Below are 14813 nucleotides of genomic sequence, written 5' to 3'. Positions count from 1 at the left end.
CTCCCCGCCCAGGAGGGTGCCGCCGGCGCGGACGACTTGGGTGGCAGTGACCCTGCCCCCGCTCCCAGCCCTCGCCCTTGGCACAAGCTGGAGTCCCACTCACCACTTCTGTGTCCAGGCTGGTCTCTCCCATAGCCCAGGCTAGACCCTCCCTCCCGAACCGTGGCCCCAGCCAGGCACCCCCCCGGTGACCCTGGCGTGGGCCCCCTTCCTCCCCCGGTCTAGGGCTAGGTCTGCTTTCCCCCGTCTCTCCCGCCCAGGCTAGGCCGTCGTTTCTCCCTGCCATGGCCCAGGCTAGGCCGCTGCCTCCCTCCCTCCCTTGCCTTCTCCATGGCCTCAGGTTGGACCCCCGTCAACCCTTCCTGCAGCGGTCTAGATTTGCTTCCCTTCTTCTCCGTGGCCTCAGCCTGAATCTCCTCATCCCTCTGTGATCTTAAATCTGGACCTCCTCTCCTCCGCCCATGGCCCCGCCTGGACCTCACTGCCCCCTCCCCACCGTGATCCCCTTCCCTGGACTTCTCGCCACTCCTAGCGTAACCTGCGTCAGCCCCGCTTGGTCTCCGCCCTGACCCTCTCACCAGGGTCCTGTCCCCTGCCCCGTGCACGACCCAGGGTACCCTTCCCTGTACCTGGGGCGCGCCTTCTTTGCAGCCTTCGGGAAGCGAGGGGAACTCTCCAGCAGGGATGGGGTGGTCCCGGTGCTGTGCCTTCTCAGTTGCCCCTTCTAGGGAGGCCGCTTGGGAGCCAGCGAGGGAAGGACGGGCATCGGTGTGCCCAGAAGGCAGCGCGCTGCGCTGCGGGCCGTTCTCGAGGTCGCCGCTGTGGGTGTTGTGCTTGCGAAGCGTCCTGCAGGGCGGGCCGGGGTCCGCGGCGCCCAGGCCTGAGTGGGAGCTGAGGGCTGAGGGTGGGTGGCCCACAGGACAAGGATGAACGCACAATCGCCCTTGTGAGGCCATGGCCTTGGGGGGCCAGCAGGCCCAGGATCCAGCATATGGCCTGGACACCATGCACCCGAGCAGGCGCAGCCTCCCCTTCCCTCTGAACTGTCAGCTTGTAAGGGTTGGAACTGCTGATTATGGAAGTCCCTCGGATCAGGTGAGCAGAACTCCGAGGGAGAGTGCTGGCTCCACTCGTAGTGTTTGATTTGGTAAAGAAGGCAGATGCTAAGAAGGCAGATGCTATCCAGACTTTTGAGGAACCTGGGGTTTCACATAGGCCCCCACAGATAGACCTGCACTCCTGCCTCTTGACCATTCCGCAGGACAGGCCCAGCACTTAGGTTGGAAGGGCCAGAGAACTTCCTGACAGGGTCAAGGGATTTTTGGAGCATATTTGTATGTGGGCTTTGGGCCTCAAAGTGTTTTGAGGACCCTGGTTCCTTGTTTAGTCAAGGGATGTTGCTGCTGAACGAGGGTGAGGAGTTGAGATGAGTTAAGCTTTCTTTTGATACCTTCCTGTATGCTGATTAAAAACAGGGGCAATGCCACTTTTAAGGCCTTCGGATTTCTCCAGTAACGTTAGCTGAAAACTCCTTGTTTGGGGAGGCCTTATTTTGACCCCAGGTCTGGGTGGAGTACAACTTCTCCAGGGCAGTGTTGGGTGAGGACTTTGAAAGTGGGCTGAAGTTTCGTGAGTGTACTGAGTGTGCACTGAAGACAAAGTATGCGGCAGGAAGCGGTGATGCTCCCCAGGTGATGGGAAAGTGCCCCAGTGCCCCAGGAGGAGCACATGACACCTGAAGCTTCTCAGGAGTCTTGCACTCAGCTGTCATCTGAAAAGACTGGAAAGGGTGGAGGAACTGTCTGTCTGCCAGTCACTGTGGTGTGCTTCACCTGTACAAGCTGGTTTCATCCACACGAAACCCTTCTGGGGCTGTCCGCATTTGATAGATGAAGCAGCTGAGGCTCAGGAGGTGGAGTGACTTATTCAAGGTGTTGCCCAGCCAGTGGAGGAACCACCGTTGGTCAGTGGAAGCCCATCTGGCAGCCTCTAAACTGTTATTCCCATTGTACCAAGCTGCTTATATGTCAGGAGGTTTAATGATACTGTTTGAAAAACATAGAATGGGATATTCAAACATGGCAAGGGGGGAGGAGCAGTATTTATTGCCCATGGTTTGTATTTTAAATCCTTTGTATAGAAAATCATGTTATAGCGAAAGAGCTGTATGGTGGTACAGGCGTATTTAGCATGGGCCAGAATGAGCTCTTGGAGGGCAGAGATTTTTGTCTTGTGTATTCCACAGCTGTATCCGTGGGGCCTAGAACAGCACCTGGCATTGGAAGAAACCACTTGGAATGTTCTCTTTGGGATGTGTCTGTGTCCATGAACTTGCCTGCTTGGATTTCATATTCATTCTCTCAGTCACTTGTTCTTAGTATCCCTCAGGCTTGTAATTTCTGACTGCTTATTGTTAGGTTTATCCCCTATTTGAATACTCTGACCATTAAGCCAGTGTAGATGGTTGGGTAGGACAGAAGTGGTGGTGTGAGGTTGCATTGAAGGGAAATGAAATCAGATCACCGTGTTTTTCATTTTCAGTAGATTCGATGGTAGAGAATACAGCTAGATCTCTGTTACCCATTGAGGGAAATAGTGGCTTGAGAATCTAAAAAGCATTTGACTTTGGAGTGAATGCCATGATTTTTGTTGGCATGAGTTTCTCCTTCTCAGTTAAAATGCATAGGCAGATGGAATTTATTTGCATTCCCTTAGCAGGTAATAATCTTACCACTGCTTGAGTGCTGTACAATTTCAGAGCACCGTTCCTTACGCAGCTCCAGCTTCTGACTTGGGAATTATTCTTAGTTATGATGATGGTGAGGGTTTTAGCAGGAAGGTGGACTAGGGAGGCCCCTTCAGGAATCGCTGCTCCAGCTCACAGATGGTTTTGCCTGGCAGGAGCTGATGGGAACTTGGTATTGTTACAAGGTGAAACAACATAGTTGACATTAATGTCTCTTGGTGTGGATAAGATACATTGTTCAACTCACATCCCTCTTGTCTGTCTATGCAGCCCTGTTCATTGAGCCCACCTGGCCTCTTTTTGGCGGCATGCTTATAAAAAGTAGCCAGTGATCAATGGCTTGAGATTAAGGAAATGATAAGCCATGCCTTTGAAAGCAGATACTCCTATTTATAACCCCGACGTCCTATACTTTTACATTCCATTCCATGAGTCGGGGAACAGGACATATGACTGACCACAGGGAAATGGTGGCAGGGCAGGTGCCTCACCCATTAGAAGCCTGCCCTCAAGGCTGGGAAAGGCTTATTGTTAGGCAAATACTGAGGCACGTTGTGGGGTACCTGAAGCTACAGGGTAATGTTAATCAGCTTTTTGTGTATCAAGTGCCTGCTCTGTGCTGTTTATGTGTGGAGGATGCAAGACAGACAAGGATCTCTGCCCTCACGGCTCACATTGTTGAGGGGTGAGCATGTCACTGTTACCTAAAGTTTAAGGGGGAAAGAGCCTTGTTCAGTGTAACAGCAGGCACAGCTGCTTGAGCTATGGCAGGAAACTGAAGAGAAAGTTGGGGCTTGTGCCAGGCTCCACTCCAAGGCCTTTTGGGGTGTGCCTGCTCTTGTGTCTGCCATTGGCTGGAATTGAATTGCACGTGCACGCAGTCCGTTGGCTCCTTTGCACAGCCAAGGCTTTCTGGGGTCCCAAAATGAAACCTTACAGTACCGTGGAAGTCCAGCCTCTCCAGTCTGGGTAGCTTTGTCCAGCATGTCCAACCTGGGTCGCTGAGGGACCTGACCCAGAAACATGACTTAGGTTGTAGCCCAGCCCCCGTTTTACTCACAAGAGTGAGAGCTTGAGTGACCGGTGTGAGCAGCAGGCCTGGGATTCGGATCCACGTCAGCCTGACTCACTGTGTTGGACCCCGCTCACTGTGTTTTCCAGAAGCAGTGAGCAGAGGGTCCCATAAATACAGGATCTTGTCCCATTTCCCCTTGTAGCAGATCCACCAGTGAGGGTGCAGTGTGGAATTCCAGGGGGTGCAACTGCAAGATCACCCATAATGGGACCAGCTAGAGCCATGCCATTTCCAGACCTAGGCTTTCAGAGATTCACGTCTCAGTGGAAGGAAGGGGAGGCTTAATGGTTATGGAGCATCAGCCATGTGCTATGCACTCTGTTAAAACTGTCCTCACCACAGCCTGACAAGGTAGGTTCAACTTTAGGCTGGAGGCATAGTACAAGAAAATAGAGTTAGGAGCCAGACTGCCTTAGGATAACGGTACCTCTGCATAAGGTTGTAATGAGGATTAAGTAGTATCTGTCAAGTGCATCCAGTAGCATCTGGCACATGATGTTATAAACATTAACTATCGTTATTATCACCATTTTCCAAAAGTGTGCAAAGGGGTTTATGGTGAGTCCCTGTCTAGCTACTACGTGGAGGAATTGGGTTTTCTGACCCCAGAGCAAACCATTTTTCTCCACTCCGGACTGCCTGCTGATGGCTGCTTTGGAGTTTACCTGGCTCTGGGCTGTGCCTTGAATGGATAACTTCCCTAATAGAGCCTGGGGCTGTTTTCTCCACTGAAGACAAGCTGGCTGTGAGCGGGGCACCATGTGTTGCCAGAGCCCCATGCTATACGTCAGGCCCGAATGCCTTGTCTGTGCCAGTGGAACCCCCTGTGACTGGAGGGTTCTTGCCCTATTCCAGGCTTGGAAGAAGAGAGACAGGGCTGGGGACAGAGCGTATGAGCTCTGTGAGAGCAGGGACCTTGTCTGTTTGCTTCCCTCTGGGTACCCTACACCTTGCACTGGCCACCTGGCACTTAGTGAACACCAGCTACATAAACGCTGAGTGAGAGCTGAGAGGCGGCTGGCTGCTCCACAGAACATGGTGTCTGCAGTTGGGCACATCTGGAGTTGAGTCCTGTCTGCCACTCAGCATGTGACTGTCAGTGAGGCTGCTAATTCCCTCGGTCTCTGTTTTCCTGGTCCGTAGCATGAAGATAACATTTTATAGGGATGGGGGGTAGGGGTGAAATTTGTAATGTACTTACTCCAGTGCTTGGCACACAGTAGCTATGGTTGTTGCTTGTCTTATTCTGCATACCACAGAGTAAGGGACACAAATAGAAGCCATCGTCCCTGTCCTCTAATCCAGGATGGGGAGGCAGGATGTGTCCAAAAAGCCAGGTGCAGCAGGAAGGAAGTAGTACTAGAAAAGACTTAACCAGGGACCCATGGGTGCTGCGGTCTGCCCATCCCTGCGGGCCTGGCTTGCATTTCCCCCTCCTCCATGCAGCCCTGCAGACCACTCCAGCCCATGGTCGGCTTGGGGGCTGGGTAAGGAAGCCCAGGAAGAGCGTGCTCAGGCAGAGAGAATGGGGTGGGGTATGGTCAAGGGGACTGGCACAAAAACTGAGGTCAGGGGGTATGGTCGGACAAGGAGTAGATGCAAGCCCGTGGGGTGCCTCAGTCTCAGGAGTGAGTTGTAGAGTGCCTGAGTTGCTAAGCTAAGGAGTTTGCATTTGATCTGGGACAGTGTGGAGCCAGGGAAATTTTTGACAGGGCAGGTAGAAATTTGAGGAGGCTGGCAGAGCAGTGGTATTTTAGGAAGAGTGCTCTGGCTGTGCGTGCAGTAGGCCTGGGGAGGTGAAAGAGACGTGAGAGAGGCCTTCACAAGCATCAGCCTGTGAGCTTATGAGGGTCCTGGCCACTGTGCAGCTGTGGGCGTGGAAAGGAAGGGATGGTGGAAGGAGATAAAGGCAGAGGGAGACGGAATGATTTACCACCTCTGGGGCTGAGGGGGTCTACCCCAGAGCTGTCTCATGTAGGCGTTCTGATTGGACAGTTTATCATTGATACACAGCTATTTCAGGTCAGTTTAAATCCTGGATAGTGGTGTCTGCAAAGCCTTGAGATCCTATTAACAACTGAATGGGGATTTCAGTCTGGTTAGCCCAGTGATCCATCCAGCCAGCGACTCCGTGACTGCAGGTGGCACCAAGTTCAGCCTGATGCACACAGCGTTGGGTTCTGGTGCCTAAGACATCAGTCTGCTGAGGGAGATGGTGGGGTGGTGGGCTCTGTGTGGCAGCTGTAGGAATAACAGGAGCTAGTTTTTTTTTGTTTGTTTGTTTGAGACAGAGTCTCACTCTGTTGCCCAGGCTGGAGTACAGTGGCATGATCTCGGTTCACTGCAACCTCCATCTCCCAGACTCAAGGAATTCTCCTGCCTCGGCCTCCCAAGTAGCTGGAACTATAGGTGCGCGCCACTGTGCCCGGCTACTTTTTGTATTTTTAGTAGAGACGGGGTTTCACCGTGTTGGCCAGGCTGGTCTCGAACGCCTGGCCTCATGATCTGCCTGCCTCGGCCTCCCAAAGTGCTGGGGATTACAGGCATGAACCACTGTACCTGGCCAGGAGCTAGTTTTGACTGATGACTTTTTAATATTCCAGCCAGCCCTACAAGGCAGATTCTCATGTCATCCTCATTATGCAGGTGAGGAAACCAAGGCCCACCTGGCAGTCCTGGCACTGGGCTCTGCTGCCTGCAGTGATTTTTTCCATCAGGTCATTCATTCCGTGGATGCCTGCTGAGCAGTTAGGTAGACCTGATAGAATATGCCATCCGAGTCTTAAGGTTAAATGGAGGAAGCGGGTGGAAGCAAGTATGTCCAAAGTTCTGAAAGACTCAGGAGTGAGTGCAGAACCAGCGTGGGGAGGCCCACAGCATCAGACAGGCAGGGAGGCCGCTTGCCTGCGTTTTCCCGTGCTTCCTCCTGCGGTCACCCCACATGTTTCTGACATCTCTGAAGGCCTGTGAGCAGGAGGCTTTGCCTACAACTTTCTAGTGTTAGGTTTCCAGTCATGTAGTCCTGTGTCATGTAAGGCAACAACCCTGGTGATTGCCATTCACCTGGCATGGAGCGATGATTGTGAGGACTGAGCGAGTTCCTGTGTGGAAAATGTAGACAATGCCTGGCACATTGTGAGTGCAGTACGAGTGTTATCTCCTATTATTGTGGTTATTCTATTAACATGGATGGATGATAGGTGGTGTTTCATTTAACTTCCCAGCCAGCCTGGAAAGCAGGTGCTGGTTCCTTCTTCTGAGACTCCAAGATGTAGAGTCCCTTGCCCAAGGAGAGCAGTCTTAGGGGGTTCAGTCTGTTTAAACACCAAACTACTGAAAACAGCAGCCCAGGGTTTCTGGTCTCAAGAGCTCTCACCACATTGCAGGTTGCGAGCAGTTGTTACCACCGGCTCAGACCCTGCACTTTTCCACCCTCTGCTTCAACTGCTCTGTGCAGCTTCCTCTTCTAGTGCTGAATGCAGCAGGACCCTCCTGAGTTAGACTCGGTATCTTATTTAGCAGTGTTTGGGCGTGCTGTTTCAGAGCCCTCTATAAGTGGATTCAGGCATCGTATTTACCAGGTATATACGATAGATATACCTGGTAAAATAGAAAGGTAAGCCAGGTGCTGTGGTGTGTGTCAATGGTCCCAGCTACTCAGGAGGCTGAGGGGGGAGGATCGCTTGGGCGATCGCTTGGGAGTTTGAGGCCAGCCTGGGCAACATAGTAAGACCCCCGTCTTTCTTTCAAAGAAAAGTTATGAAATGATGCTTTTGCATTGCACCCTATATGCTGGAGCTTCCAATTATAATTCAGCCAGTGGCATTTTCCGGTGGTACCTGTGCCCTTTTCCCTTCTCAGTTGCGGCAGTGATTGGCAGGTAGAGTGTTGCTACTGAAGGCTTCTCCGTCATGAGGCTTTGGCCCTGGTGGGCTGTCGTTGGTTTCACACGAGTGGGCTCCCTGCGTTGCAGTTTTGCACTCAGAAACTGGAAGGAGGAGCCTTAATCCACCACATCCTTCTGGTGTGAAAAGTCTAAGACCCTGAAGAACTCAGACTCCAAAAGAGCAGCGGCCAGGCTTGGCTGTTCAGTTCCTCTGCCGAGAATTTCCGATGTGAGCTGTTGTCGTGTTCTCAGTGTATACCCCCCAGACACCTCCTATCCTGAAATCTCTTCTGGGCACGGGGTGGTGTGGATTCCTGGTTGTCCTGAGATTCGAGACCTCGTTCAGGCAGAGAGGATGGGCTAGGGTGTGGTTAAGCGGAGTCCATTCTTGGTCTTGGGGAGCGCACTCATGGCGCAGGCATTAGGGGATGCCATGAAATGAAGGATGCCTTCAGTCTGTAGGCTGGTATTGAGTGTTCACTCACAGAGCGGCCCCTCCCTTCTGCCAGTATCTACCGGATGCCCACAGTCATTATCTGTATTCTCTGAACACCAGCCCTGTGAGATCTGTTTCCTCATTTTGCAGATAAGGAAACCGGAGCTCAGAGAGGTGTAGTAACTTGCTGAAGGCCCCCCAGCTAGTTAATGGGAGTTGCCACGGAGGTCCAGGTCCACCCCACTTGGGAACACGTGCTGATGGAATTCCACTCTTCTGCCTCTCTGGCATCGGCCTATGGGGGTACTTATTTTATAGATGAGGAATCCAGGGCCGAGAGGTTCCCCTGTACGACGTCTAGCCCCAGTGGCTGAAGAAGTCTGGGTTTTGTTTAGGAGGTTTTTTCGGTTCCACTTATTGAAATGCAAGGAGATGGAACTTCGTGAACCGCAGTCTGTTTTCCAAAAGATAGCCACTCAGCTGAAAGGGTGAGATAGTCTTAGCCTAGCGTCGACCACTGTGCGGCTTGGCCTCCTGGACAGGACAGTTCTTTGTGCAGTAGTGTCAGTGTCCCTGGCTCCTCCTGCCTGTGACGTGAGTGGCAGCAGCACATCTTAATCATTGTGACAGCCCTCCATGGGGACTGTTGGGTGACAAAGCCTTGCAGGGATCCTTTGGCTTTTTCCTGTGAAGCCCCATCCCAGCCCTGGACACCATGTACAGTGTAAGATGCAGGGATTTTGAGGGGAAAGACAAAATTGGCCGGTTTGATTGATTGAGACAAGGTCTTACTCTGTCGCCCAGGCTGAAGTGCAGTAGTTCCATCTTGTCTCACTGTAGCCTCGATCTCCTCAGCTCAAGCAGTGCTCCCCCTTCAGCCTCTCATATAGCTGGGATCACAAGCATGTGCCACAGTGCCTGTCTGTCTGTCTGTCTGTCTATCTATCTATCTACCTACCTACTTATTTTTTACAGACAGAGTCTTACTTTGTAGCCCAGGCTGGTCTCGAACTTGTGGATTCAAGGGATCCTCCCTCCTTGACCTTCCACAATGCTGAGATTATGGGCATGAAGCCACCATGCCTGGCCAAAATTGACCTGTTTTAGTAGTTACCTGAGCTCAGGCAGGTTGAGTTGGTTACCCTTGTTCTGCCTGATAAGTTTGTTTCTTATCCTTAGGAGGGAAGATGAAAAATCCTGGCTGTCAGTCTCGGGGGTGCTGAAACAGTGTTACACACCGGCCCGGACACAGCCAGTGCTCTACAGGTGTTAGATGAATGACTGAATGTCCAGTAGGTCCTTAATAAGTGTAAGTGTCCCTCCCTCCATTAGGTTGAACCGTATGAAGTTGCCGTTTTCCTAGGTGAAAAAAGGTTGAATTATCAGCCTTTCATGTGGTTCAACCTAATATAGACTAAACCCTGGGGCCGGGCAGTTCCACTGTGAACTAGACACGTCCAGATCTCTGGGCCTGAGCTCTTGGCCAAGCCTGGCCTTCTGCTAGGGCCTACCCAGTTTTCAGTGTCAGGCTCTCAGTCGAGAACAGAGGAGCCGAGCGGGGTCTGTCCCCGAGATGGGACAGCGCTCTCTTGAGGGGTTCTGCTGCTCAGGACTGCCCCAGTGGTGCTGGCCTTGTCAGGGTTGGACTGTGGTGGGAGCAGTGATCCTAAAAGCAGCTGACATTTACTGAAGGCTCTGTACATGGCGGGTGCTGAGCGCTTGGCCCGAAGTCTCACGGGTAGCTTTCTTGGAGTTTCTGCGTGATCTCAAGCAGTCATGATTCCTAGTCCAGGGCCAGCGAAGGGCAGACTCTGGAGCCAGAGAGACTGGCTTCAGGTCCAAGCCGTATAGACCGGGGCAGTTCCCTTCACTCTGTGCCTCCATCTCCTTGTCTAAGAAATGATGAGCCTAAAACTAGGTATTTCTGATAGATTTTATGAGGATTAAATGAGTTAATACATGTAAAGCTGGGCAAGGGTTAACCGTAATTGTTAACATTAACCATAACACAGTGTTATAATCAGTGACGTGGACTCATAGTGTGTTATTAGAGCTGAAAGGGTCTTCGCATGTGGACACTCCCTTTGCTTTGTGTTGGGAGCTTGGACTTAGTGTGGACGCCTGATCTGCTTCCTCCATAGGTCCCTGCAGGTCCTTGTCAGTTCTGGGCCTCGCAGACCATGCCCCTGCCTCTCCGTGAACAAGTTGTTTGAATTGGTGCTTTTGTTTCAGGTGATAATACAAGTCTCTCTTCTGGAAAACAACTTAATTTTTTTCTTTCTCTGGATGTAAGTGGCCCACCCAGGCATGCCAGTTACATTTGGTACCCAGTGCCTTTGAGGCAGCCAAAGTATGGTGCCTTTGGATGCTCCTTGTCACTCCCACAACCCTCCAACAGGTACTGTGTTTATTTTCTGGTCCATTTTCTCCTCTTGTGAAGGTGGCAGGTCTTCATAGGCACTCTCAACTTCTACTAACCCATTTGCATTGGTAAACTGCCCCGTACTTACAAGCTGCCCTGCCTCAGGGTTTGATATTTCATTTTAAGGGCAGGTGTTTGATTCTAAGGCATGTGAAGTGTCGAGGTTTAGGTTTAAGGAGGGGGCAAGATAAAGGAATGCAGGAAGAAAAATAGGGCTTGTTGGAAGGCAGCCTGGGGTAGTAGAGTGAAAGGAGCCCCCCAGATCCACACCCTACTATGACTGCTTATGAACTGTGCGGGCTTGAACCTCGTCACTTCATGTCTCAGCCTCAACTTCCTGAGCAGCAAAATGGAAATACTGTTGTTCTCTTCACAGGGTTGTCAAGAGGGTTAAGTAAGAATACTGTGAATAGGGCCGGGTGCGGTAGTTCACGCCTGTAATCCCAGCTCTTTGGGAGGCTGAGGCAGGTGGATTGCTTGAGCCGGGAGTTCAAGACCAGCCCGGGTAATGGCGAAATCCTGTCTCTACAAAAAATACAAAAATTAGCCAAATATGGTGGCACAAGCCTGTAGTCCTAGCTACTTGGGAGGCTGAGGTGGGAGGATCGTTTGAGCCTGGGAGGTAGAAGTTGCGGTAAGATGAGATCACACCACCACCTTCCAGCCTGGGTGACGGAGTGAGACCCTGTCTCAAAAAAAACAAAAAAAGAATGTACATAAAATGCTATAGCTTAGTTCTCCCATGTGGACATTTAATACAGGCTTGTGATTGTCCATAGGAATTCCATCATTTGTCATGCTATTAACACCATTGGATTGGGTCTAAAAATCTCTCTTTTTTTTTTGAGACAGAGTTTCATTCTCTTTGCCCAGGCTGGAGTGCAATGGCGCGGTCTCAGCTCACTGCAACCTCCACCTTCTGGGGTTCAAGTGATTCTCCTGCCTCAGCCTCCCGAGTAGCTGGGATTACAGGCACATGCCATTATGCCCGGCTAATTTTTGTATTTTTAGCAGAGACAGGGTTTCGCCATGTTGGGCAGGCTGGTCTCGAACTCCTGACCTCCGGTGATCCACTCGCCTCGGCCTCCCAAAGTGCTGGGATTACAGGTGTGAGCCACCGTGCCCAGCCAGGTCTAAAAGTCTCTGTGCTGAAGGATTCTGTAAATCTAAAATGCAAGTCGTAGTGATCACACTAAGGAGAGATCATGACTTTCAGGCCCTAGGATGCTTGCCCTTGGGCTGCTCCTTTCAGCTGATCAGGCCTTTGCACTTCTGCTTATGGGGGTTATCATGCAAGGGGACTTGGATTAGGCTGGCCTCTGAACCTTGTGGGTACTATTTTATACAATCACTACCATAGGCTTGGCATGCCCACATTTTGCAGATGTGGATATGGAGGCCTTGAGAAGTTAAAACATACCTTGTATAACGTCACACAGCTAGAAAGGGGCAGAGATGGCCTTCCAAGCCATTCCTTTCAGATTCTAAAACTCGTCCCTCACAGACACCATGGAGTCTGATCCAAGGATGTCATTTTCATGTACGGGGGAAAGTGCTTTATGTTGGTGATTGTAACAGATGTTCTTTAGAGTTTTTTAAACGTCTGCAGCTGAAAGTGGAGTATTTATTTGGTGGCTGCCTCAGCCTTGCTTTGATGACTTGGAACCCATCTTAAAATGGGGGAAGAATGAAAGCACAATAGTTGCCGCTCTTCATCTAGAAGGGAGCCTCATTCTCTACATAGTAGCTTCTAATCAGTAGTCAGGGTCTGGAATCACCTTTGAGTCCCTGAGTACTGCATAGTCCTGCCCCTCACTTCCCTTTCTCCTCCTCATCTCTGCACACATCTAGGCAGACTCTGGAATAATGGAGCATAGTATAAGGATAAAGCTGTCATTGACTAAGCTGGTGTTCACACTCAGGACCAGCTGGTTCCATGCCCTGGCTGTGTTACAACTGCAGCCAGGGATGAACAGAGACCACAGTCTGCTGGCCTGCCTGCGTAATGGACAGGTTATTAGTTCGTGCCTCGAGGGTTTGAGCCACCCAGAGGTGTTGAAAGAGATCCCTAACCTCAGAGGGTTTAGAGCTCTAGGCTGTAGATGGCAACACCTGCCCGCAAGATGAGTAGGGTCTCCATGTCCTCAGTTCATGACAAGCTCTTTTACTTTTTCATCTTACATTGCACTAGGTGATATTCCTGGGAAACAGGCTTTGCATTTTCTTCAACACTGATTTCGTGTGTCCTTCCTCTAGTAACTTTACCCAGAGGCATTTATCAACCTTGTAACTAGAATACCCTTGTCCTTTTGCCTACCATAGAACTGGTTTTCCCTGTGTGCTGATGGCCCATGGTTTCTGAGCTTTCTGTATTCCAAATGGAGAGCACGTAGGAGAATCCTGGGAATTTCCTCCAGGATCCTGCTTTTATCTTGGTTACATACTATCTGTTAGATGCGTATTGGTTGATGAGGAAGCATTTCTTGACGTAACAGACAAGAACTGGTTGCCATGGTTCCAATGAAGGGCCCTCCCATCATGTGACTAATTGTCAGAACGTGGACATGTAAATACTGTGAGTGTGGGATCCTCAGCCCACCACCCTTGGGCGATGTGCTCTGAGTGCTTCGAGAGGCTTGACTCTTACTCCAGCGTCAGTTTGAGGCATTGGGTTAACTGATAAAATTCCCACTTGAATTTCATTACATGTCAGAATCTAAAGGGAAACAAATGGGGAAAGAGGGATTTCCAAGCCTTAGGTGATGGGCCTCGTTTTGGAACAAGTATCATCATCCCCCCTTTTTCCATAGTTTCGATTTCTGCAATTTCAGTCACCCGCCATCAACCCCCGTCCAGTATTTTGAAAAGAATACCACATTCACATAGCTTTTATTATGGTATATTGTTAGAATTGTTCTATGTTATCAGTTATTGATAATAACTGTGCCTGGTTTATGAATTAAACATCATAGGTATGCATGTGTAGGGAATAACATAGTACATATAGGGTTTGGTACTATCCAAGGTTTCAGGCATCCACTGGGGGCCTTGGAAGGTATCCCCCGAGGATAAAGGGGGGTCACTCTACAAGCACCTCACACCTCAGCCTTAGCATTCAGCAGGCCTCAGAGCTAGGAAGGCAGGCCAGGTAGTAGCACTGGCATTGGTTCTCGTGCACTTCACCTAGTCCTCTGCATGCACCATTCCGTTTCCTTCCCAGAATCCTTCTAAGCATGGGATCCTGTGAATTTAGGCCTTTATGTAAATTTAGAGTGATACAAATTTAGACTTTATGTAAATTGCTAATAAGTGGCAGAGTCAGGACTTGAACCCGGTTGCTCTGACTTTAAAGTCTTTGCCCTCAGTCTCTGCTGTGTCATGGAATTCTACTGTCCACAGGGGTTTGGGGCTTGACCAAGGTCCCACAGTAAGCCACTGGAGCACTGGGATTAGGTCCTGTGTCTAACACTGTAGAATCTGGATTCTATATTCTTGAGTGACTCTTTTCTGCCACATAAACTTAGGCCTGTTTCAAAGCTCATCTTTGAACATGCTTCTCTGGTGATGCGTGGAAAGACCACATTTTCCAAATAGGACATTGTGAGAGAGCTTCGTGCGATTGGGTTGACCAGTCAGAATGCCAACGGCCTGAGTTCAAGAAGAAATCTAAGGAAAGGTCCGGATTCAAGTCCAGGTCCCTTTGATCTGTAGGTCATGTTGTGTTGTGGGGTACATAGGGACAGGAATCGTACTAACAAGACACTGGAGAAAGTGGTTGTCCAACAGTTGGTAAAAAACGGTGGCACATCTATGCAATGGACTATTTTTTTTGGCAACAGTGTCTCATGCTGTTGCTCAGGCTATACAGTGCAGTGGTGTAATCACAGCTGACTGCAGCCTCCACCTCCCGGGCTCGAGCAGTCCTCTAGCCTCAGCCTCCTGAGTAGCTGGGACTGCAGATGTGCTCTACTACACCCAGCAATCTTTGTATTTTTTGTAGAGACGGGGTTTTGCCATGTTGCCCAGTCTGATCTCAAACTCCTATGCTCAAGCCACAATGGAATGGAATGCAGCCATTAAAATGTGACATGTGAAGACGGTGTCGTAGTTTGGAAGATGTGCTAGTGTTGAGTGAAGCACAGTCGTCCGTCTGTCCCGGGCTCGTGGTTCTGCGGAAAAGTCCCCCCTCCCCCTGCCACCTGGGTGCTTGTGGGGATTACAGAAGCGAACAAGTTGCAGGCCCTTTAC

At 50.5% G+C, this 14813-nt stretch overlaps 1 protein-coding gene across 1 annotated transcript in view; it reads left to right on the top strand.

Annotated features, from left to right (window-relative positions):
- The first annotated feature begins 578 nt into the window (after positions 1-578).
- Positions 579-14813, top strand: part of CAPZB (capping protein (actin filament) muscle Z-line, beta) — a 164048-nt gene continuing 149813 nt past the window's right edge. Inside the window, exon 1 of the mRNA XM_011993135.1 lies at positions 579-1095. Within this exon, the coding sequence (XP_011848525.1) occupies positions 955-1095 (141 nt within the window). The 5' untranslated portion in view covers positions 579-954. The remainder of the gene's footprint in view (positions 1096-14813) is intronic.

The sequence above is a fragment of the Mandrillus leucophaeus genome, unplaced genomic scaffold (genome assembly GCF_000951045.1).
Source record: "Mandrillus leucophaeus isolate KB7577 unplaced genomic scaffold, Mleu.le_1.0 Scaffold426, whole genome shotgun sequence".
Lineage (NCBI taxonomy): Eukaryota > Metazoa > Chordata > Mammalia > Primates > Cercopithecidae > Mandrillus > Mandrillus leucophaeus.
Note: the sequence above shows the minus strand (reverse complement) of the source record. Positions and strands in the feature narration are given on the sequence as shown.